The sequence below is a fragment of the Eulemur rufifrons genome, chromosome 29, assembly GCF_041146395.1.
Source record: "Eulemur rufifrons isolate Redbay chromosome 29, OSU_ERuf_1, whole genome shotgun sequence".
In the NCBI taxonomy this organism is placed as follows: domain Eukaryota; kingdom Metazoa; phylum Chordata; class Mammalia; order Primates; family Lemuridae; genus Eulemur; species Eulemur rufifrons.
Genome location: NC_091011.1, coordinates 24212700 through 24237874, shown reverse-complemented (window position 1 = coordinate 24237874; position 25175 = coordinate 24212700). Strand labels below are relative to the sequence as shown.

At 44.7% G+C, this 25175-nt stretch overlaps 1 protein-coding gene across 4 annotated transcripts in view; it reads left to right on the top strand.

Annotated features, from left to right (window-relative positions):
• CHN2 (chimerin 2) overlaps nucleotides 1–25175 on the top strand; it is a 331335-nt gene that overhangs the window by 114978 nt on the left and 191182 nt on the right. Inside the window, exon 2 of one of the 4 annotated variants that reach the window (XM_069462637.1) lies at nucleotides 15752–15790. The exons of the other annotated variants lie outside the window; for them this stretch is intronic. Coding sequence (XP_069318738.1) covers nucleotides 15752–15790 — 39 coding nt within the window. The remainder of the gene's footprint in view (nucleotides 1–15751; nucleotides 15791–25175) is intronic. 4 annotated transcript variants of the gene reach the window in all.

Genomic DNA, 25175 nt, shown 5'->3' with positions numbered 1-25175 from the left:
TCCAAGGACAGTGTAAGGAGGAGCTGGGACAGAAATCCACACGGTGTTTCTGGAGGGGTAGAGAACTTAGAAAGGAGGCGCACAGGGTATAACCTGGCAGAGCCCAAGAGGTGAGGCAGAACCTTTGTGGAGGGCGGGTAGAAGGAAGCAGTTTTTCTCAGGTTGACTGAAGGCTGTCCCATGGGACCTGGGGGTTATTTCCATGTCTCTATCCAAGGCTATTTGGTGGAACAGGAAGATGCCACAGCAGGCATAACTAGCTATTTCTGGGAAGGCTGTGTAACTTAGTCACATAAAGTGGGAGCTAGTGAGGGTTTAGGGTCAGAGAGACCTGAATTTGAATCTCAGCTCTGCCACTTAAAAGCTATGTGCTTGTACAAGTACTTAATTCTCCAGGTCTTCATAGGCTGGTTGTAAAGATTAAATAAGAAACTGGGTGTAAATAGATCACTTGGCACGTTGTGAGCCCCCAGTAAATGGAAGCCATTATTATCGTTGTTATCGTTATAATTAGATCTTCCCACTGGCTGATTCCTGTATTTTCCAGTTGGGCTGAGGGGCTGGCCTTTAATTGTGGCTTGACCTCCAGCTATTTTAGATCGTTATATGTGATGCCAGTTTTAGGTACAGGACCCCACAGGTGGAGGCCTGCTGTGGTGCTAAGCCTCTCTTCCTTATAGATGAGTAAACAATGATTTAAGTTCAGGGTGGTATTGGCCAGGCTTTCCTGCTTGATTCTGTTCTAATGCAAGCCTTAAATGCATACGCAGAAAGGAACAGCCAACTATAAACAGTCCTAGCCCTGGCTCAACTGAGGAAGGTCGTGGCTTCCCATTTCCTGATCTGGTGGGTTACCACACCCTGCCAGAGTTCTTAAGAACACTGGTCATGAAATTAAGGGGCCACACTTCTTCCTACCAGATAGGAGAGGTTACTAACTTTGAACCAGACCCAGGCCTGTATCTGAGAAATGCAGGGACCACCCTCTGCTCCATTCAGACCACTAGCTGAGCAAGGAGCCCCAAGAATTTTGCAGCATGCCCTTCACTCTTTCATTGAACGGTCAAGGTATGGACATCTTTGGAACAACTCGAGGGGCCGGATTGTCTGCCCAAGGAGAAGCCTGTGTATGGCAGGCCTGAGCCCCCCTTGTGTTACCTGGGTACAAGTTGATGTCAAACCCAGATTGGCGCAGAGACGGGACAAAGGTGGGCAGCAAGCAGGCATCTGCAGAGCAGGTATTGGGTACACATAAATGTGCCACAGCCCCAGTGTGTGAGCCAAGTGGCAGGGTTTGGGGTTCAGTATCAAGGTCTCTAACAAGCACCAGAGCCTCGCAGGGAGGTAAACGGTTGTGATCCAGAATGTGAGCCAGTTTCCAAAGCAGGGAACCTTGGCAAGCATGGTGAGACGTGGGCAGAGTTCAGCTCTCCTGAGCCACACACCGACTTGCCCACACAGGTTGGCAGCTTGGTCATCACACATGTGTGGTACATTTTCCCAGCAGCGGCTTCAAGGTGTTGCTCAGCTCCTGACACCAATGTCTCCCTTCAGGCACTGCGTGTGCCAGCCCCGACAGTGTCTGCAGCTCCTTCAGTGGCTCTAAGCCGTGATGGCGCCAGCCTCTCTGCCCAGCTCTCCCCCAGCCTTGGTTTAGCCACCATTCCTCAAGTGTAGTCGTATGCCAGACACAGTGTGAGAGCTCTACACACATCCTCTCCTTTAACCCTCTCAAGAACCTTGTGAGGTAGGTGCTGTTGTTAATCCCATTTTACAGATGGAGAAACTGAGGTGTAGAGCGGTTGCGTTGTGCACAGTCATACGGCTAGGACGTGACAGAGTGAGGATGCAGATCAGGCCTGTCTTTCCCCAAAGCATCAGCTCTGAACCACCCTCTCTGTGACGTCTTCAGCTGAGATGGAAACTTTATAACTTGTTCAGCTGCTTCTCAGAATTGTTGCATCAGGCTGGAGCGGGGGTTTGCAACCTTGCCTGCACGTTGAAATCACCTGGGGAACTTTAAAAAGTACTTATGCCCGGGTCTTGCCGCCAGAGATTCTGATTTCGATTGAGCTGAGGTGCAGCCTGGGCATTTACCAGATCAGAGCTTGGCCACCGTTTTCTGTAAAGGGCAGAAAGTACAGATTTTAGGCTTTGCAGGCCATATGGTCTCTGTTGCAAGTACTCAACTCTGCCTTGTAGAGCGAAAGCAGCCATAGACTACATGGAAATGAACGAGCATGGCTGTGTTCCAGCAAAACTTTATTTACACAAACAGGTGGCTGGCCGGAATTGGCCCGTGAGCCACAGTTTGCCAATGACTGATCAAGTCGGGTGGCTCATTAGTAGGTCCCGTCCCACGGCCAGTGAGATTAGAATTCATCTTGCTTCTGTGGATCTGGTGTCTGTGGTGTCTTGGGAGAGCCCTGGGCCCCCCAAACCCTCCAAGCCACCACCTTCCTGCAGGATGAGCAGGCGTGGCCCCGTCTCTGTGATTGTGCTTCTACGATGGCCTCTGTGTTATGGAGGACGCCAGCTCCCCGCTGGGCTGGAAATCCTGCCACGAACCACCACCTGTTTGGCGGGGGTCCTGTCTGGCTTGCTGGCTCTCCCCCATGAGGCGTTAAAATTGGCCCCCTTGGTCTTGGCTGGTGGCCAGGTCTTCTGTAAGTAGAAGGATCAGCTGGACCTGTGAGGCTGCCACCTGTTTGCTAAAGAGGACTGCCCTTTGTAAGCACGCTCCCCTTGCTGTCCCCCAGGCTTGTCTCCCTCCAGAGCCAGTCCTGGGGGAGGTCTGATCCCCACCCCTTTCTCACCCAGGGCCTTGCTTCCTTTTCTTTCCAACTGACCTTCCATGCCTGCCTCGTGCTTGTAGCTTGAGTGATAGCATCATTTCCCCCGAGGGATTCGGCATATCAGTTTTCTTTTATGGAATATTAATGCCGTATTCCTGAAATTGTGGGTTGTGATTATTTACAAAGTCAAAAGGGCAACTGGAAAACAAAGCTGCTGAATTGCTATTGGTGATTGGAATGATACCCCAGCCCCCTAAAAATAGAGAAATCAAAGCATGCTTTCCTTATCTTCCCTCACATGGCCGCTGTCCTTGGTAATGGGGTGTAGAAACACCACAAAAAATGCCAGACTGAAAGAAAACTATACTTGAGATATTAACAGTTCATGTGCACAAAGTGTCTTTATAACTGAGTTGTTTAGACATTGGAATGCATTTGTTCAACAAACATTTATTGAGGCCTGAATTTGTTCCACCACATGTCAGGGATACGGGATAAGGCTCCTGCTCTCACCAGAGAGAGACCGTCACGTAAACAGATAACTACAAAATGATATCCTGTATGCTGTACTAGAGGCGAGTGCACAGTTCTGGGTGTGCCAGGCTGGAGTGCAAGGCTGAGGTGTCAGGGAAACTTCTCACGGGGGTGGGTGAGAGGTGAGCTTGGTTGAATAGAGCTCCCCAGATGGAAAACAGGAGGAAAGGCATTTCTGGGTAGAGGGACTATCCTGTCAAAGGCAGGAGCAGGGCGAGGTGTGAGACTGGAGTGTGTGCTTCATGGCGGGGAGAGGTTCCAGGTGAGTCTCGACAGTGGCTAAGGGATTTATAAACCATTCTGGAAGCTCCAACTTTCATGGCTGATATGGGCCAATAGAAGCATCTTAGAGAAATGCAGTCGAATCTGTTTTAAAAAGATGATTCTAGCAGCAGTGGGGATCCTGAATTGGTGTGATGAGTAAGGAAAGAAGCAGGGTGCTATTAGGAGGCTGCTGTCAAAATCAAGAGGCTCCCAGCTGAGGAAGTGGGAGCTGGGATGGACGGGACAGGACACAGAATTGAGTGGATGATGAAGGTGAGTGAGAAAGTGTTCTTTGATTAAAAATATAGAAGAAGCAGTGTTTTATTTATTTATCTGAGACAGAGTCTCACTCTGTTTCCCTGGTTAGAGTGTAGTGGCATCATCATAGCTCACTGCAACTTCAAACTCGTGGGCTCAAGTGATCCTCCGGCCTCAGCCTCTCAAGTAGCTAGGACTACAGGGTTGCACCACCACACCTGACTAATTTTTTCAGAGTCTTGATGTCACTCAGGCTGGTCTTGAACACCTGACCTCAAGCAATACCTCCAGCCTTGGCCTCCCAGAGTGCTAGGATTACAGGCATGAGCCACCGCGCCAGGAGTAGTGTTTTAAAAGGAGCAGGGAAGTTAATGGCTTGGGTCTGGGGCCTGTTGGTTTTGAGAGGTCCGAGGAACATATAGTTGGAATTGTCCATTAGGCCATGCGTAACATGGGACAGGAATTAAGAGAGAGGATTGGAGGTAAAAACTTCTAAGTACATAACACTCTACCAGGCACTGGGTATTGATGTGGTTCCTATGCCCAGTTGTTATAGTTTAGCAGAGAAAACAGATATTCAGCAATAAACTTGTAAACAGTTTTTCGTGAGAACAGCCTGTGACTGTGAATTGTGTGGTCATGGACAAGTCATCTTCCTTCCTCAGCTTGGACTTCTTCAGTCAAGAACAAATGGATTATAAGAACCACAGCAATAACCAAGGCATAGGCCTTAGAGTGTATAAACACCCTTACAACATTGTCTGATGAAATTCTTACACTGACCATCTCATATGCTTTTGCAAATTATGTATTTTGAATAAGCAATATACTCAACAGTATGAAATTCAAAATTCATGAAGGGTAAATAGTGCAAAATCCTCCTTCTACCCTGTTCCCAGCCTCCCAGGTCCTTTTGCAGAGATGCCATTTCCTATGTATCTTACAGGGAGATTCTTTGCATGTACAAGTGATCACTGTATGTGTGTGTATGCATTGTTTTATTCTTTGTACCTTGCTTTTTTTGCACATCAAGAAATATCCGTTGAAGGATATAGTACAATTTTGACTTAAGCAACCCCCAATTTAGGGACACCTAGGTTGTTTGCAATATTCTGCTGTTATAAATAATGCTGCATTGTTTCACACACGTGTAAGTCTATCTACAGGATAAATGCCTAGGAATGGAATTGCCATAGCAAAGAGAATGGGTGTTTGCAATTTTGATGGTTAGTGCCAAATTTCTCTCCACGGCAGTTCCACCAAGTTGTGGTCCTACTGGCAAGGTCTCTCGTGGTTATGAGGCTCATATGATATAACATGTTTAAAACCTCTTTGGTGGCTGAGAAGGAGTCAGCCTATCTAAAGGGTCCTCATACCTCTCCATCCCTACACAGGAGCTCTTCTGCCTGCTGTCAACACTGGGAGAACTCTTAGAGCCCTGTCCAGTCACTTGCCTCTTAGAGATATTTACGAGTGGATTGTTTTGCCATGGGAGATGCCTCCTTGTTCTGATCTCCCCTAAAATAAAGATGGCTGTGGGGTCGGTACTGCTTCTTGGGCGTCAGCTCCTGCACACACAATGTCATGCCCAAGTAAATTGTGCATCAGGGTGTCAGCTGACAGCTTCTGCTGCCTGGCCCCTGGTGATGGGAAGGCCCAGGAGTCCCTCCCAGCCTCCTGCATAAACAATGGAGAGACGGTCGTGTTGACTTGGCAGTGGCATGACAGAACAGGTCAGGATGGAAACGATGACCTCACCTGGTTTTCGACAGCACTGAAGATGTTACTGATAATGCATGTCAGCTCATTTGTCCGTACAAGCTCTGTTCATTGCTACTGGTTCTTCTGATGGTTGTGAAAACTCTATTTCACGTCAGAGTTTGGTATTAAGTAGAAAGACCCATGCTAATTAAGTAGATTCATGGTTGTCTCTGATTGAGATAGTTCAACAGACTGCAACTGCCACATTGCAATTTAATGCAGGACATTTCTACTGAGTACCTGCTACACGCCGAGCACAGTGCTGAAATGGGTCATATTTTTAAATACTGTTGACAGTTACAGCTGTGTTGGCTGTTTCCGTTGACTTTGGCAGACTGAAAGTGCTTTGCCTTTTTCCTTTGCTAGCGAGTCATTATATTTTTCATTGACAAACTGGGTTGCAAACCAGGGATGATTCACTTTGCACAAGAGAAGCGTTCCTGAAAATTATTTTTGAAAATGAATTGTTATAAGATGAATACTTTTTTTTATGGTACTGGTGGATCGTTCTTTCTTTCTTTCTTTCCTTTCTTTCCTTTCCTTTCCTTTTTCACAGTCTCACTCTGTTGCCCAGGCTAGAGTGCAGTGGTGTCAGCCGAGCTCACAGCAACCTCAAACTCCTGGCCTGAAGCAATCCTCCTGCCTCAGCCTCCCAAGTAGCTGGGACTACGGGCATGCACCACCACACCCGGCTAATTTTTCTATTTTTAGTAGAGACAGGGTCTCACTCTTGATTAGGCTGGTCTTGAACTCCTAAACTCAAGCAATCCTCCTGCCTCAGCCTTCCAGAGTGCTAGGATTACAGATTTTTTTATTAAAGGAAATTCTGATGCTGAATTGTTTTGAAAGATAAAATATTATTTTCTGATTTATCTACTTGGTAAAGGAGAGTATTTTACCTAAAGGGAAAATAGGTCAAAATTTAATAACTTTAGGAATCTGAAACAATACCAAACACAGACTTTAAATAAATATTTTTAAGAGCCTATAAACAATGTGTACTAACAAAAAGAACCAGTGGCATGAAGATCACGTGACAGAAGGTGTGCTGGTCTGAAGGAAAGGCAGAGCCTCATTCGCTGGCAATGGCTATAATGGCCAGTCTTCCAGTGTAAAAGATGAGAATCACGAGAGAAGCAACAGAGAAAGAAGAAAAAGACTGAAGAAGAAAAGAAACACCGAGAAAAGAAAACATAACGGCAGGTGGTGGATATCCGAAGAGGCAGAGGAAATTAAAGCCAAACAGTGAAAGTGGCAGCAAGGAGGAGAGCCGGCTAGCAGGAAAGAAGAGAGAAGCCTCCTCTCCATGAGCCTGTGCCATCTGACCCATCCTGCTTGAGAGCACAATGACCACAGGACGTCTGACCTGCACTGGATTTGGTCATTCCTCAGGATACCATGTTTTACGGTATAGCAATAACTTACAACTTTCGCTGGGTGCTTACACTGTTCCCCGTGCTTTGTGCATTAACTCATTTAACCCTCATAACAACCCCTTGAGGAATCATTCTTCCCACTATGATAAATGAAGTAACTACGTTGCAGAGAGGCTGAGCAGCTCGCCCCAGGGCAGAAGCTTTGAGTGGAAAAGCTTGTGTGATTGGTAGGATTCTAAGATTCCCAGCCCTTGCTGTACAAACCTGTAGAATCTTCTTTCTTTCAGTGTGGACAGAACATGCAAAGATGATGGGATTTCGCCCTCTTGATTAGGTGACGTTATATAGCAAGGAAAGAGATTTTTGCAGATGTTACTAGTAAGCCATATCCCTAATCAGTTGATTTGGGGTTAGTTAATTAAAAGGGAGACTGTCTTGGGTGGGCCTGACCTAAATAGGTGAGCTCGTTAAGAGGGCCCAGGCCTTCCCTAAAGAAAGAGAACGGAAGCAGGAGATTCTTCTGCTGACCCTGAAGAACCAACCAGCCATGTTGTGAACAGCCTATGGAGGGGGCCACGTGGCAAGGACCTGAGAGTGGCCTTAAGGAGCTGAGGGTGGTCCCTGGAGCTGCCCAACAGCTAGCAAGGAAGTGAGGACCTCAGTCATCAGCCTCAGGAAAATGAATTCTCCCAAGAACCACGTGAGTTGGGAAGAGGACCCTGAGCTCAAGAAAGAAACACCATCCAGCTGCCACTGTGATTTCAGCCTGTGAGACCCTGAGCAGAGGACCCAGTTAAGTCATGCCTGGACTTCGGACCTACAGAAACTGTGAGCTAGTGAGTACTGGGTGCTGTCTTAAGCTGCTGGGTTCATGTCAATTTGTTCTGCAGCAATAGAGAGTGAATGCAGTGGGATCTGAACCTCCTGGTTCCGGCTGCAGAACTCACATGCTTCACCCCGACTCTAGTCTGCCTCTTCAGAGAAGTCCTTGCAAAGTCACCAAATCGTGGAACTTCAAGGTTGAAGGGGGACCTTTGAGAGCATCCAGTCCAGTGCCTTAAGAAAAGCTTGCCTTCGCAGCAGGTGCCCGCGGTGTGAGCAGGCTGGGAGCTGGGAGTGTAGGAGCAGGAAGCTCTGCCATAGTGGAGCCCCACACTCTCAGCTGCTTCTGTTCCTTGCTAATTTTTTCTTTCTATTTTCTGGGATGTTCCTTTGGAAAGTCTTCTTTCTGTTGCATTAAAATCTGGCTCCCTTTAATTTCCACTGTTGGGCTAGGTCCACCTGTAGGTGATACACAGAAGAAATAGAAGCCTTTTTTCACAGGACAACTTATCACATCATTAAAGACAGTTCTCATGTTTAATGGAATCCCTCTGTTTTCCAGAAAAAACATCTCCATGCCCTCATAGGAGTTTCCAGTTCCTTCTCTCCTACTGAAATTCTGTTTGCCTATGTTTCTTTTAGAGTAAGTTCAGGAACTAAGCACAAAACTTTTGGTGTGGTCTGCTTCACATAAAATGCAATGAGCCTGGTATAAGCCACAGTCTAAATATTCTGTTTCCATCAATGCAGCACTAGACCACATTCGTTTTTTGGCAACCACAATGCAGTGTTGACTCATACCACACGCAGAGTCAACCAAAACTCCTTTTTTTTTACACATGTGGCTGCTAAGGTATGTCTCCACAATCATGTACTTGTGTCTGTTTATTTTAACCTGAATACAGGCTTAACATTCATCACCGTTATGTCTCATCAGGGATCTGGTGCATATCTTGGATGATCCTGATTATGTCATCCAACAATCTTGTTCTTCTTTCTAGCATCATCTCAACTCTCAATTTGATAAGTATGCCATAAATATCCTCATTGGAGTTATTGACAGAAGTTTGGAACTGGATGGGGGTGAGGTCAGAGCCCTCTGGCACTGTACCGACCTATTCCCAGTGTTTGTGTCCTTTGAACAGTTACAAATCCAACTATTATTAATTGTATCATCTAGTGGCAGTCATCCAACTCATAAAGGTACCATCAGAAACATAATGAACTGTTTCCTGGTGCTCAAGTACAAGGTCTTGGGTCCATTTCTCTGACCTCCCAAGCCAGGAGGTCACAGTAGCTCCTCCTGAATGCTCACAAACACTTTGTAGCCTCTTTTCCAGGGTGTACATCATACCCACCCATCTATAGTTTGTTCCTCCTTAGATAAACATTTCCCCCGAGACTCCATTCTCTCTCATCTTTTTTTTTCTGAGACTCCTGTGGGAAAAGATAAAGACCACCTAAGGGATAATTGTGAACTGAACCTTGGGGTACCTAAGAGATCGTGGTAGGCCTCATCTTGGTTTCAGAGGAGTCTCTCCTAGGTATCTTATCATAAGAAGTAGGGCAGGGCTCTGGCACAAACATCAGGATGAGTTGTGGGGTGCAGTGAGGGGTGAGGTCTGTGTGTGTGGGGGGGAAGATGAAGGGGTAGAGGTTCTGAGGTTTCCACAGGGCCAAGGTGAAGCAGTGTTTTTGGTGGCATCTCCCTTTCTTTCACCCGTCCTTTCTCCCTTTCCCAGCCATGCCTTACATTAAAGCAAGAAAGGGGAGAAATAAGGCCTGCCTTGTAAAGTGGGGAGCATTATTCTTGACAGCACTGGGGACAGCCTCTGCTCCACATTAGATCTTTGGGTGGATGACTCTTAGGTCTACCCTAAAGGGAAGATTCCGTGACTCCACAATTCATTGAGAGGTCATAAAGCCCATATGAGTGGGCTTGGTGGAGATGATCTACAAGTGTAAATAAATCACAACTGTCCTGTCTTGGTTCAACTTTTCATATACTTTTCTCCTTTATTCACATTCATTTATACAAAATGGAATTTTACATGAGTCTTACAGGGCACCTATATAACCCAAAGGCCCAAGAGCTTCTATTCGATCACTGAAAAGGAAATATTTTAATTGTTGTGGTGAAGTTTGACGGTATAGTGTTCACCTGTTGCTTTTACAGCCTAGTCTTTATTCACCATCTCTGATAACTACCCCAGTTTCTTGGGGGACGGGGGTCCTGTTCTCCTGCTGTACCTTTAGTCCATGTATTTCTGGTGGAGTTCCCTCTGCACTCTGCTTTGCAGGGGTACTCAGCTTGGACCTGGCCAATCAGAACATTAGATTCTCCCATGTTTGGTTTAAGCCAATGGGAGGCAAAGAGACTTTTGCTGGGGCTCCTGGAAACGAGACCCTTGGTCTTTTCCATTGAACTTGGAGTTCTCAGCCTTTGAGGTTCAAGCTATTTCAGCTCCCTTGTTCCCAGGACGGGAGAATCTGGAAGAGAAGGGCACCGAGACAGAGGAAGTGGAGGTGAGAAATAGAACAAAACTAGATTGTGATGACATGAGGAAGCAGTGATTAAAATCTAGACGCTGGAGCCAGACCACTTGGGTTTGAATTGTTCTGCCATTTACTAATGTGGTCACTCTGGACAAGTTAGTCTCTGTGCCTCTGTTTCCTCATCTGTGGAGTGGGAATTATTATAATATCTACTCACAAAGGTGTAGTGAGGATCAGTGCATCATGTGAAATGCTGAGAACAGTAGCCAGCATGTGATATGTACCACACAAGTGTTAGTCATCATTTGAGCCATACCTACGTCAAGATGTGCCTAAAATGAGACCCGACCCTTGATTTTTTTCTTCAGATTTAAGAACAATAAATTTTCTTTTGCATTAGGCAATTTAGGTTGTGCTTTTGTCACTTAACCCAAGGAATCCTAACTAGTAGACTCTGAAATCAAATTCTTATTCAGTTTTAAGTTTTGTCTTACTTGATCACACTAAGATAAAAATAATCCAAAATTACATATTCCTTTCTTGATGATTGTCCTATGATAAGCATTATCTTGGAATAGGCTAATTTCCTTCTCCTTCCTATAGTCTTGGTTGCATTTGTTTCAAATTTACTCTTCCGCATTTCTTTAAAAAATACTGCATGTCATAATTATCTAAGGAAACTCTGAACATTGTAATTAGATTTTCATAACAAACACATAGTTTATGTTCTTTATCTCCAATTTGTACAATATTTTAAAATGAAAATATGATAAAAAAATTAAAATAAAATATAAATAATAAAAATAAATATAATAAATATAAATAAAAATTGTAAAAACACACCCTGAATGGGGAAGGTGGATAGTTGCTGGGGCTGTGGGTGGGAATGGGGAGGAAAATGTGGGAATCTGCATTGGACTCAGCAACTACTTGGTTATGTGTGGTCTTGGACAAGTTGATTCTTCTTGGTTTCCTGGTCTGTAAAACAGTCAGGATCAGGATGATAGCTGAGTTTCCCTCCTTTTTTTTTTTTTCAAAATAGGCAGTATTCAATGATCTATCTCCTCTTTATTAATTGTGAAGTGTGTAAGACTTTTTTTTTTTCTTTTTTTTGAGAGTGAGTCTCACTCTGTTGCCCAGGCTAGAATGCTGTGGCATCAGCCTAGCTCACAGCAACCTCAGACTCCTGGGCTCAAGAGATCCTTCTGCCTCAGCCTCCTGAGTAGCTAGGACTACAGGCGTGCACCACCATGCCAGGCTAATTTTTTCTATTTTTAGTTGCCTGGCTAATTTCTCTCTATTTTTAGTAGAGACGGGGTCTCTCTCTTGCTCAGGCTGGTCTCAAACTCCTGACCTCAAGCAATCCTCCCACCTCAGCCTCCCAGAGTGCTAGGATTACAGGCGTGAGCCACCGCGCCCGGCCAAGATCTTTCTTGAGTACCTTAAATAATATATTTAATTTTCTCTGTGGTTGAAATGATGGAAAAGAAGTTAGAAAAATGTAACTCTCAATGAGGCTCACCCGCATTTTTGTGATCACCTTAGAATCTGTAGTGTATATTTTAAGCTCTATTTTTTTCTCTATCTGAGGGGCTTTGTTTCATCTTTTTCTTTTAATTTTTTTATTTTCTTCTGTCTTAAAAAATCCACGTGGTCTTCTCCCAGAGTCCTCCCTGTCCTTAATAATCAACACGGAGCTTGGCCATTTAAGCTGAGAATGGCAGCAGAGGCCCTGGTTGGCTTTCATTAGCAGACAGCACGCAGAGAGGAACAATAAGGAAGGGGATAGAAAACAAATAGTAAACCAGAGAAAATGGAGACAAAGAAATGGAGACAAAGCAAATGAGGAGAATTAGCTCAGGGAGCTGGGAAGAGGGGAGCCACCAGGGTGTCATTCTTCCTTTTTCTTAGAGGGTGAAGCCAGGCCTGGCGTGCAGTGGGCAATCAGTGGGTTTGCAGGAGTGAGGAGGCCGGGGATGAATAGATGAGAGTGAGCATTTGGCTGTGTGCGGACGCACTTCATCCTGCCAACTCAACGAGCCCAGGGATGGCAGAGGAAGAAATTCACAAAAGAAAACTGAGGATACCCGTGTTCCAGTGCAAAATGCATTTTTCACTGCTGAGGCGCAAATATCTGAGGCATTGGCAGAGGAACAATGTGACCTTTGAGAAAGCTGAGAAGTTGCCTACTAACCTGAACCAAAGCATTTGTGTTTGAAAACCGTGGTGCTTATTTGCAAGTAAGTATTCATTTCATGCCTCGCTATTTGGCTTTTAGGTTGGACTTAATTAAAAAAGCTGTAGCATCTTTGAGTCCAATTTCCTCTTTTCACATAGCATCTGTCCCTGACAGCTTGTGTGAGGCTTGGCCACTTGTTGAGGCCGAAGCTAGAGGAGGAAATGACAGGGGAGAGGCGAGGTGGACATACGCCTCTAGTTGGAGGTGGCACTCTCTAATTCCGCACAGCCCCGTCACGTGCTTAAGAGGCTTCTTGGTTTGAGCAAGGCAACAGATGTCTCCAAGAGGGGGATGCTGGCAGCGTCCCAAAGGCCAGCAGGACTGCGGGTTAGGCATGAGTGAGCCGACAGGAGAGGGAGGCACACATGCTTTTGCCCTCTGCTCAGAACTGGAAAACAGGCCAACATTGGAGAAGAGCAAATTCTAGAACTGACAGAGGGTGATGGCAAAGAGAAAATACTTATTTGGAACAAGCATTATCCTGGGGGGAGGGTGGGGAACTTGACTCTTTTCAAAGACAAATATGCCCCAGCACTTTCTATATGCAAACAGATGGCATAAAAGATGAAAGTCAATACAGGGTTGACTTTGCGTATTGAGGTGGCAGTGTTTTGCTTTGCAAAGCATAGCTACCTGTGTATGTATTTACCTGGAGGTTTGGTTTTAAGTTAACCAAGAAAGAGAACTGAGTCTTTCTCCCCTTCAGTCACTCTCAGTTATCGGGACAAGCCTATCAGTAAAGCCAAACCAACCTGTATCTCATTTTGGAATGAGTAATTGAGTTTGTGGTAGGTAAGCTCTTACAGATGGAGCATGCATGTAATCTAATTTCCATCTGAAGTTTTTAGTGTTGCTTTTAAAGTAGTTTGTTTGAAGTTCAAGGTATTAGAATTTGGTTCTTTGGGGACTTCATTCTTAATTTAGAGGAATCTTTGTAAATTGTTTGGGTCTTATATTGGGCCTTGTAATTTCAACCTGGAATTTCTCTAGCTGTGCTGTTTTACAGCATAAGGCTCATTTGAACAAGTATGAGCCACGTTCATGTTCTCTTTCTGGGCCTTTTCTCTTCTCCCCTGCATGCCCCATTCCCTAACCCAGATGTTCTGGCTACGTTTTGTCTCTGAACAGCATCTGTTGCTTTTGTGCAAAGGAAACCAGCATCATGACACATCCCACCTGAAGCCTGAAGCCTGTGTTTACTGCCCTGTTCCTCAGGGCTCTGTGGGTATTGAATCTCTGCTGCTGTTCCCATTTTCTTCCATTTGATGCCTGAAGAATACAGTCAGCCTGATGGCTGAGCAGATTGTCACAGATCCATGGAAGAAGGCCATCTCTGGGCCACATTAGGGCCTAAATACAGCACATGTCTAGAAAGCCATGGTCAGGGGCCATTGGGGTGTTTTTGGCCAGGCAGTCTTCTCGGGAGACTTGCGTGCCACCATGGATAATATTTAGTTAAGTTTTACTGGCACTTTTCCAATCACACAAATAATAAGATGATATTTATGGACAAATTAGAACGAAGTATAGAGGAGCAAAATGGATGACCTGCCTGAAAATCCTACACTTAGAAGTAATCACATAAATCTTTTGATGCTTATGTTTCTAATTCCCTTTTATGTACATATATACTTGTAAATCTATACTTTCTTTTTATAAAAATGTGGTCAGACTGCTCATATTAATTTTATTGCAAAATCTACCATGAGCATCTTTCCAAATCTTTAAGTATTTGACATCATTTTTAATGGCTATGCATGTTCAATTGCACGTATGGAACTTATTTTTTTTAACCAGTCAACTATAGTTAGACATTTAGATTGATTCCAGTTTTTCTTTCTAATAAACCATGCTGTGATGAACATTCATGAGGCTAAGTCTTTTCACATCCTTATTTCTTTAGTATTAAATCCTAGAAGTTGAATTGCTTGATGCAAAACTGCTATTATTCTTATGGGAATCTATCTTATATGCCCTTTAGGATGGTACAGAACATCTGGGTGACAGGAGTCAGCAGCTCATGCTTCTCAAACAAAATCTGAGATAGGGAAAGAGGGGGAAGGGATTTCTGTTCTCTTCTCTCGGGGAAGTTTTGTGTATATTCTTCCCTGCTATAAATTTGAAGAGATAGACGGGGATCCTCACATATTTTGGTTGTTCCAAGCCCTAAATATTAGATGAAATATGCTTAAAATAGGCCCGAAGAACCACCAGGAGTGGCCGTTTTTTATAAATGATTCTTTTACCGTGGCATGCGGAGGAAGAGAGACAGGGCAGGACCCTTAGTTCCTCTCTGTGTTGAATAGAGATGTGTGTTTGTGAGACACTGAGGAGAGTTACTGTAAAATGCAGACTAATAGTATTTCACTGGAGAATAGAAAATACTTAGGGAAGGCGGAGTGCTCCGAGACAACCTTTCAATCCATTTATCAAAAGAGCTTATAATGGAACTCTCATTTCCAGGGAGGTCAAACACTAATAAATATTGAGAAAAGAAAGTTAAAAGGACATCAAGTTAATATTTTACTATCCATTCTTTGATCTTGGAAAGCTTGAAATATTTTTCCACACTAATTTTGTGATTTATCGATTCATTCCTGCCAATTGGCTTATTGGAGCAGACGCAGATGCCTTGCTTTTAACTACAGCTTCCATTTCTACAAAGCTTTACAATGCCAGCAGACTTTTATGTATTCACTGGCATCACGCATTGACATCGCCACAGTTCTGGAATAATCTTTGCTAGTTAAAAACTGGATCGTTGTCAGTAAAAGCAACTGAAATGTTATTGATTTTGGTTTAAATGCTGTAATAACATCTTTTGGTTTTGTTGTATTGGTTTGGGGGGAAAAAATAAAACACTCCGTATTTCATTGACTCTGCCACACTCGCCTGTATTCAAAATATATTCAGAAGCTGATTATTTTTCCACTTCTGTTGCTGCCACCCTGGTTTTGGAAAAAAAAAAAATAATCTCTATCTTGGATTGCAATAACCTCTTTTTATTTATTTATTTATTTATTCGTTTATTTATTTATTGATGTTTAGACTAGGCAAGTGCAGCAGTGAGAAGGGGGAAGTAGTAGAAGAAGGAGTTCAATCTGTAACCGATTATGAACAATCAAGTGAGCTAACTCACTACCTTCGGACCTGCCTGCAATAACCTCTTAACTGGCTGCTTTATTTCCATTCTTGACTCTCTTCAGTCTGTTGTAAACCCAGAAGCCGGAGGGAGCTTCCAAAATGTAAGCAGGTTGTGTCACTCAGAGCCACCCTCCTCTTGCTTGCCCACTACGTGCCTCACTCGTGCCATCCACTGAGAAGACAGCTGTCAGGAGAGGGTCTCCACGAGTTCTCGGCACTTGTCGCATCCGCCCACGCCAGTGCCCAGGTGCTCTGCCTTCCCTGCTTCTCCTGAAGGTGTCCCTGCTGCTGCCCAAGCCCACCCCATTCACTAGAACCTCTTCCCTCCACTGGGGCCCCTCGCCGCTTCTCACAGTTGCCCCTTCTTGCTCCTGCATCATCAGCTATTCCCTTACTGTAGCCCTAACAGTATGCAAACAGGCTGTTATTTCTCCCATTTAAAAAGAAGAGCAAAACAAAAACAACTTTTCCTGGCAGCATTCCCTTCTCCCATGACCACTCCATTTCTCTGCTCCCTTTACAGCAAAACTGTCGTCAATTCCTTTCCTCCCCTTCTTCCCTGAATTCACAAAGCAGCCAGGCTTTGTACCCTCCCCCTACACGGAATACTCTTCTTATCAAGGGCAGTGAATGCCCTCCACAGTATTAACTCCAAGGGGCCATGCTCAGTCCTCACCTTGCTGGCCCCTCAGCGGCATTTGAGAATATTGATCATCTCCTCCACCTTGAAGCACCCTCTTCTCTTTGCTTCCACAAGCTGTGCTCCACTCCTGTCCTGCCTCAGACTCCCAGTCACTGTTACCTTTCTGTTCATGCATCTAACTTCTCACCCCTTCCCTCACCCAGCTCCAGACACACTGGCCTCCTTGCAACCTCGCAGCCCTGTTGATGTGTCTCAGGGCCTTTGCACCTGCTGTTACTCCTGCCACAGGTGCTCTTCTCCTAGACATCTGCATGGCTTTCCATCCTGCTCTTCCTTCAAGCATCTGTTCAAATGGCACAGGTGCTACCTGCGTCCTTTCCCTACACTTTCTCTCCATGGCATGTCTCGTGGTCTGGCTCACTATTTTACTTATTTATTTCATTGTGTCAGTCTCTGCCTGCTGGACTGGAAGCTCCGTGAGGGTGGGGATTTTTATCTGTTCTGTTCTCTGTCATATCCCCAGTGCTTCTAACAGCACCTGGTGCATGATAGGTGCTCCATAAGTATTTGCTGAGTGAATGAATGACTATTCTTGATATTGTTATTAATATACTTGGAGAAATACTTCATTGGAACCCCTGAAGTCTTTCACTTTATTGGAGTTTAAAAGATTCACCATTTTCTTATGTTTATATGACTTCAGAAAAACAAAGGTGTTTTGGGACAAAAACAATAGACATTTGGAAGGTGGAATGCCTTTCTTATTTCGCCAGCCTTCTGTCTCCACGGAAACACTTCCTCAGAACTGTAAATTGGGAGTATATCCTTAGTGTCTGTCTTGTAACCGCAAGAAGGTGCCATTTTTGTGCCAAACTGAATGACAAGGGCAGGATCAGAGAGAAGCGGCTGAGATCTTAAGGCACCACATTTGATTCAGAGGCATTGCAGGCAGGGGCCTGAGAGACTCTGCTACAAACGTAGCGAATCCCTCCTGCCTGTCTTTGATGCCTCCTACCCAGGTGGGGATCTCACAGGTCACCACTTCATTTTCCCCAAGCATGTCAGCACATCGGGGTGCACGGCACCATCACCCTCCCTGTCTTTTCGCAGGTATTTTTTCTTCTTTTCAAAAATCCCTTCTCTATTTTTGCTTGCTGAAGTTCCATTCTTTAAGGCCCAGCACAAATGCAAACTTGTCTGTGAAGGCTCCCCAGACCCTTGCAGTCAGCATGGGCTCTGCCTGTGGCCTGTGCTCCGTGGTAGAGTGAGCCCGAGCACAGTCATACTCCCTGTCTATGGGGATTGGTTCCAGGACCCCCGTGGATACCCAAATCCACAGATGCTCAAGACCCTGATATAAAGTGGCGTAGCACTTGCATAGAACCATACACCCTCCTGTATACTTTGAATCATCTCTAGATTTCTTATACTGAATACGATGTAAATGCTATGTAAATCTATGTAAATTGTTGTTACACTTGTTACACAGTATTGTTTAGGGAATGATGATGGATGGACAAAGAAAAAAGTCTGTGCCTGTTCAGTACAGATGCACTCATCCGTTTTTTCCCAACTATTTTCAATCTGATTGAAATCCACGAATGTGGAACCCATAGAGGGCCAGCTGTATTCCTCAATTTAGCTGTGAGTGTACACACACACACACACACACACACACAGAAATTATAAGCTCATTGAGGGCAAGGATTGTATTATACTTTTCTGGTGTTTTTAGCATCCTAGTGCCTTGGATGCTGAAGGCACTCTGTAATTAGAATTGTCACAAAATGGACACAAACTTTTTTTTTTTAAATCAAATAAAAGACCATTTTTGCAAATGCCCTCCTGCTAGTTGTTTTCCTTTTTCTCCTGCTTTGTGACAATTTGGCAGCTGCTACGTTTGGTTTAGACATTATGAAGAGAAGCCACTTGTGCACCAAAGCCTCCTACTTCACGCCGGCAGCGACAGTGAGCTCCTTTGTCCGGTGCTGCCTGCGTGTCCGGGCGCCCTCAGAGGCGTCTGCTCACCGGATGCAGCAGTGTGCAGGCTGACGGGGACCGTCCTGTTCTAGTTTGGCAGAAGAGGAAACAGGTTAAGTAACTCACATAAGATTATTTTTCATTTCAGAGCTGGATGTCAGCCTCTGGTTTTCTGAAATCTTAGTCTGGGGTTCTAAGCATGATATTCCATCTATACCATGCCAGTTCTTTAGCAGAAACTACACAAGTATAAATCTCAGGACCCAAGAAAAATAGTTAAAACTGTGAGGCAATCCATTCATGGTCATTGCGGCTTTTTCTGCCAGTGTTCTCACCTGGTAGCAGAGACAGATCCCAGTGCTGTTTGGCAGTTGAGCCTGCTTACCCACCTCTTTTCAGAACATTTGTTAGTGAGACCAGGCAAACGCTTTGGGGCCCCTGAGTGAGCCCTTGATAAGCAGGTTACTGACTATTGTCGATCTGGCATCGTGGCATTACTGCCTTTGCCAGCAGAGGGGATTAGGCAAATGGGCAAAGGGCCTCAAGCCAGCCGGATCTTGTGGGAGGCCTCACTGATGTCCCAGAGGTTGGGCGTGAGGTCCCAGAGGAAGGAGAGTCGGCACGATCTTGGCAGCTGAGCTGTCCATGGGCGCCCCGGGCCAGATATAGTCCATGTTGAAGAAATATGTGCTGTAGCTGAGAAGCCCTCAGCCACGATTACTCCAAAAAGAGAAAGGTCTGCCCATGTGTAATCACCTTTGAAAAAATTCTAGCTATCTTAAGTTTTTATTAAGACATACTAAAATGCTGTATTTGTAAGAATTCCTGATGATGTTGGGTAAATGACTTCTAGTTTCTGAGTGCAATGGAGTAAACCAATAGAGAGATGGACACTCTGGAGAAGAGGAAAGGTACCTCCAAGAGAGCATTTACCTAACAGACTCTGCTACCTTTGGCCTGCAGGGATTTGCATGCTGTGGGGCTGGGTTTCTTCCCATTGTAGGCTTTTAAAAGTATACGATGCCAGCAGGTGTGGTGGCTCCCGCCTGTAATCTTAACACTCTGGGGGGCCGAGGCAGGAGGACTGCTTGAGCTCAGGAGTTCGAGACCAGCCTGAGCAAGAGCGAGACCAGGTGCAGTGGCATGTACCTGTAGTCCCAGCTGCTGGGGAGGCTGAGGCAGGAGGATCACTTGAGCCCAGGAGTTTGAGGTTGCTGTGAGCTAGGCTGACGCCACGGCACTCTAGCCTGGGTGACAGTGTGAGACTCTGTCTCAAAAAAAATGTATACAACGACAACACAAAAGCCATTTCTTCTAAGGGCTTATGTGTACACCATTGAAAAAGTGACAGGGAAAAGAGATAAAGTGCTTTAAATCTATTTAGCAGACCCATGATGCATAAGCAAAGCCAGATATTTAATATACTTAATGTAAATTGCCTTGTAGGTGTGCAGAGTGATTCTATACAGGTAAACAGTCCTTGGGAAACTTTGTCACTAGCCTAAGTGGGTGCACAAAGTTACCTCTATGACAGGATCCAGGCTGGAGGGGAGGTTTGCGCTTGGGAGCTGGACATATCCAGGAGGATGCTCTGCTAATGGCTCCTCTGGATTAAGAAGGGGAATCTGACCTAAAGAATGTTACCAATACTGATCCGTGGTGGTTTCTGTTGCCATGAGAGAGTACATTCACTCTTCAGCTTCATCTGAAGTCTTGTTTGTCACATGAGTTCTTGATGATCCATATATATCCAGACATTCCTGACCCCATCAGTGATGCTGTCTGGAGACGTTAGGAAAGGGCGTGCAGTCAGATTGAGCTTCAGTGTTGGGAGTGAGGCATGTTCTCCTATTGCTTTCAGAAATTTTTGCTCACCTGATACAGCAGCACTGACTGTTTCTTGCTAGCTCTTTCTTCACTATGCTTACATGTCAGGTGAGGACGGGAATGTCACGTTTTTCAAGGGTCTGGAGATAATATAGATCTGGAAAATACAACATCTATATAATATATATGTGTATGTACACACATATATATGATATCATTATTGCACATAACTCAAAACTCTGACTTCTTATAAGAGTAATACATTTATGAAATGAGTTTACTAATAGTGCTTGGTATCCCATGATAATTCCTGTATTTTCATTGAGCTCCTATTAGGCAGGAGGCCTGGGGGACTGAGATGGAAACACAAATAACTGGTATGTGGGGTAGAGAGTGACAAGCATTTTGAGAGACAAATAGATAACTCTCCATGAGAGTACAGATAAAAGCGTGAGTTCCCAAGGAGGACGACTTGGTGGATGAGCCAGTAAGGGGATGGGCTGTGGCGTGGGGACATTTGGAAGGGGAAAGGGATTCCAAGCAGAGAAAATTCATGAAGTGAAGACCTGGAGGCAGGAGCCCAGAGAGAACCCAGCGGGAGCAGATTTCTTCAGGACCCAGCACACTGAGTACAGATGAGACTGGAAAGAAAGATTGGGATCAGATTATGCAAGGTCTTGCATGTCCATCTGAGGAGTGTGGACCTTACAGCAGAGGTAAGCAGAGTGTAGGATGAGGGAGACTGGAGGCCATAGACCGAACAAGAGGCATTGATGTCTTTGGGGCATTTCAGAAAAAATAGAGGCCAGAGTGAGGTGAAAAATACCCTGAGCAAAGAAGAGACGGGAATTGGCCATTAGTGAACAGTGAGAAGCAAAGGTAAGCTGGTGAGAGGAGGTAGGGTGAGGGTCAGGTGGTTCATTAGGGCGTGAAATGTCTCCCTGGGCCTGTGGCACTGGCTTCTGGATGGACAATCTCAGGAAAACATTGCCTTTTTATATTCTTTCTCAATTTTGAGTGATGCTATTTTCTACTTTTAATTGTGTTCGGAATAGCCAAAGATGCAGCATAACATTTTGAGCCAACAAAATGATATGACAGGTTAAGTTAGTAAAGTTAAAAAAAAAAAGTAGTGATTCATTTTTCAGACTTGAAGAGTTTCCTAGTTTCAAAAAACCAAACATGAAATTCTGCATTAATGAAGCAGAGAATTAGCAGGTGATTATTTGAATAACAAAAGGAATCTTTTTCAAAAGCTTTTTTCCCCCCAGGAATTCTTTAAACAGCAATTGCTCCTAGTCTTCACCCATTTAAAATGTGATTTATTTGTAGGTATTTGATGAAACATGGGAAGGAGCTTATCTCATAAATCGTGATATGCCTTAGAGCTACGTATTACCATGTGCAATATTTTTTAAAATATTTATTAATATATGTATGAAGTAACTATGTCATAAGAATCTAAGAAATTGAATAAGTATACTCATTTTCTGTTAGTCAAGTTTGAGAATTAAAGCTGTAATTTTTTAATTAAACATATTAATGTCCAGTTTATCACTTGCTAATTGCTTTGGTTACTGTCATTTGTATAGTCTCCTAATATCTACAGAGTCCAGAAAGTCCTTTGTCATTTTTTCTTAAAAAGCTTGTGATAAGAAGAGCTTTTATAACGTCAGCTCAAAAAACCCTAACAATGGCTTCCTTCATGAATCTTTAAAAGGGGTAAATTTAATTATTTATGTTTTTCTAACTGTTCTTAGTTTTCTTTTATAGAATACTTTCTTTTTCTTTTCCTCTGAGATGGAGTATCACTTTGTCACCTAGGTTGGAGTACAGTGATGTGATCACAGCTCACTGCAGCCTCCAACTCCTGGGCTCAAGTGATCCTCCTGCCTCAGCCTCCTCAGTAGCTGGGACTACAGTGTTCATCACTATGCCCGGCTAATTTAAAACATTTTTTAAGAAACAGGGTCTTGTTATATCATCCAGGCTGGTCTCAAACTTCTGGCCTCAAGAAATCCCCCAACCTCAGCCTCCTACGTAGCTGGGATTATAGGTGTGAGCCACCGCACCTGGGTTAGAATGCTTTTAAAAATTATTCTCTGCCACCCAAAAGAGTGGAAAGCCGGGCCTCAAACAGATAACTATACACAAGTGTACAATTCACAGTTATTCACAATAGCCAAAAGGTGGAAAGAACCCATCATAGACAGATGAATGAATAAACAAAATGTGATGTGCATATATTAGTTTTTGGATTCATTTGGAATCTAGATGCAGCACCAGGTAGAACGCTTGCCCTGAGAGAGAATCCCACATGCTCCTGGCCTTTCTGTGGTATCCAGCATTCTGGATGATCCAAGCCTGCCCAGGAAGCTTCTCATCCTTCTCTGAAAGGAGAGCCTGATACATGGAAAAGGGCTGCAGATTTGGACTCCAAGCACTTGGGCTGAAGTCCATGTTCACACCCTTGCTGAGCTAGGGAACCTCGGCAAGTTTCTTAAATTTTCTGTGCCTCATCTTGTCTCATCTATGGTGTATGAATTATACTATTTGCCCTACTTGATGTCAAAGAACTGCACTAGAATAAGCACCCTCTTTGAGTTTTAATGTACATCACAGAAGGAAGTGATTGTCATCATCATGGCTGTAGCTTTCCTCCACCTTTCTCTTCACATAGGTCTATACTTGGGTTTTCTGTCTAGGAAATAAATTGGCAAAAATCCCAACTCAAACATATATTTCCATTATCTTTATTGAAACCGTCTGGCAATGCTAGCTAGACTGGAGCTGGCCACCTTGAGGGACAGGAAGTGAGACACCCTTGTATCCACCAGTAGCACCGAAGTTTGTGAGACTCACTTCCTCTTGGGGAACATGGGCAAAGCCAGAGGAACCCCACGGAAGGACCCAAGCTGGGGGACTGCAAGCAAAAGCGCCTGTGCTATATGGGCCACTGTGGCTGTCCTTTCTAAGACAGTGACCTCTAGAATTAGTTTAGCAGAGAGTAATTTTTTTTATTGTGGTAAAATATACACAACATAAAATTTGGCATTTTAACCATTTCTAAGTGTACAGTTCAACGTACATTCACACTGCTACACAATCATCACCACCATCCGTCTCCAGAACTTTTTCATCTTCCCCAAATGAAACTCTGTACCCATTAAATCATAACTCTCCATTCTCCCTGCTCCCCCGACACCCTGCCCCAAGCCCTTGACAATGACCATTCTACTTTCTGTCTCTGAATCTGACCACCCTGCATCCCTCATGTGGGTGGAATTGTACAGTATTTGTCTTTTTGTGTTTGGCTTATTTCATTTGGCGTATGTCTTCAGGATTCATCCATGTTGTAGCACATGCCAGAATTTCATTCCTCTTGCGAGCTGGGTCCTCTTCCATTATACACACACGTGGAATATTATGCAGCTTAGACTGCTCAGACCCCTGTCCCACCCCTCTTCTAGGTCTGTCGAGGTCCCAGGGGCTGCACTCAGGACCTCACACTGGGGTCAACAGGCCACCTGCACCTTGCCGTCTGTGTTGGTACTGGCATCTGCTTCCTGCCCCCAAGGCATTCCTCCCCTGTCATTGCCATGTTGGCACATGTTCCCCACAGCAAGACAGCTTAAGGTCTGGTTCTCTTTGAGCTATTCCCATGATACTCTTGATGCACATGGATCATTCTTCTTTCCAGAAGAAAACTTGGCAGGCTCCGTTTATGTGCCACCTTTGGGGCCTGTCCTTGTGGGTTGCTGGGGTACTGGGGCCCATCTGGGGCTCAGTCCCTGGCCCAGGCACACCACACACACATGTCCAGCCTGGCACCTCCCTGTCCTCCGCTGACTCTGCCAGGACAGGCAGGGGCTGTGCCCCTGCCGTCACATTCCCCAGTTCTATCTTGGGGTTCTATTATCCACTCCTCAGGGTCTGCCTGGAGGTTGGAGTTTGGGGGGGTTTAGGGCCCCTTCCCAGGGACTCCCCAGCCTCTAATACCCTTCCACCACCTTCTCTGGTTCTGCCAGCTTCCTCAGCCTTCAGAGCTTCGGCTTACTTAATACCCATCAGGCCAGGGCCCAAGACTTTGAAACAGAAAATAATCCATGTGTTTGTTTTCTGCTTTTGTGCTGTGTCATCCCTTCTCCCTAAAGTAATGAAAGCAGTAGTTCTGGCTGATTGAATAGGTCAGGGCCACTGGGGACAGGGACAAAATACAAAACAAACACACACAAAGCCACTGGGGTTAGTACTTAAAAATGTTCTCCTAACTCTGATGTTTCAACTCCATGGAGATTAGTGGAAGTACAGGAAGAGAGCAGAGGACATGAATTAGAGAAAGATCAGACCCAACCAAATTTGCAGATGACTAAAACCTGATCCTTTGCTATCCCCAGGAGTTTTATATGATGTGAGGTATAGTTGAGAGTGAAGAAACCAAAAATGACTGAGGGAGCAAAGAAAAACAACATACTCAAAGAGGTTCAGCCAAGCTGTAATTGTAGAGAGAGATAATACCTCGTAACCGAAAACCATGAAGCAATGTAAAATGTGATCAAGTGAACAAAACTATCGTAATTAATCTACTTTGGAAATCTAACATTTCATATTTTAGGGTGAAATGGAATACTCTTATATAACACTATGTTAAACGGAACTATTTGAATCTCAGTTTTCGCTGAGTACTCAATACATTAAATGTGCCATTTGAAAATGTGGTGTGAGACCACCTCGCAGGAGTGCAAAGGTACGCACACAAACTGGCTCTGTGACTCTGAAGCCCTGGTCACGTGGACTGCTGGGGCAAACTGTGCTGTGCTCCAAACCTTACCCTCTCCAGAAGGGGAGGCAAGGGTGGTGCCTGCCTCTTCCCCATGCCCAGAGTGATGGACTTCAACCAGACCTCTTAGAGGGCTTACATAAATGCCATCTGCATTTTGGGGGACACAATAGACTGGGACCTGATTCGTTCTGAAAAATCTAAAGAACAGGTTTCTCTGAGATTGCCGCCTTGGAGCTGATTGGATACCTGGAAG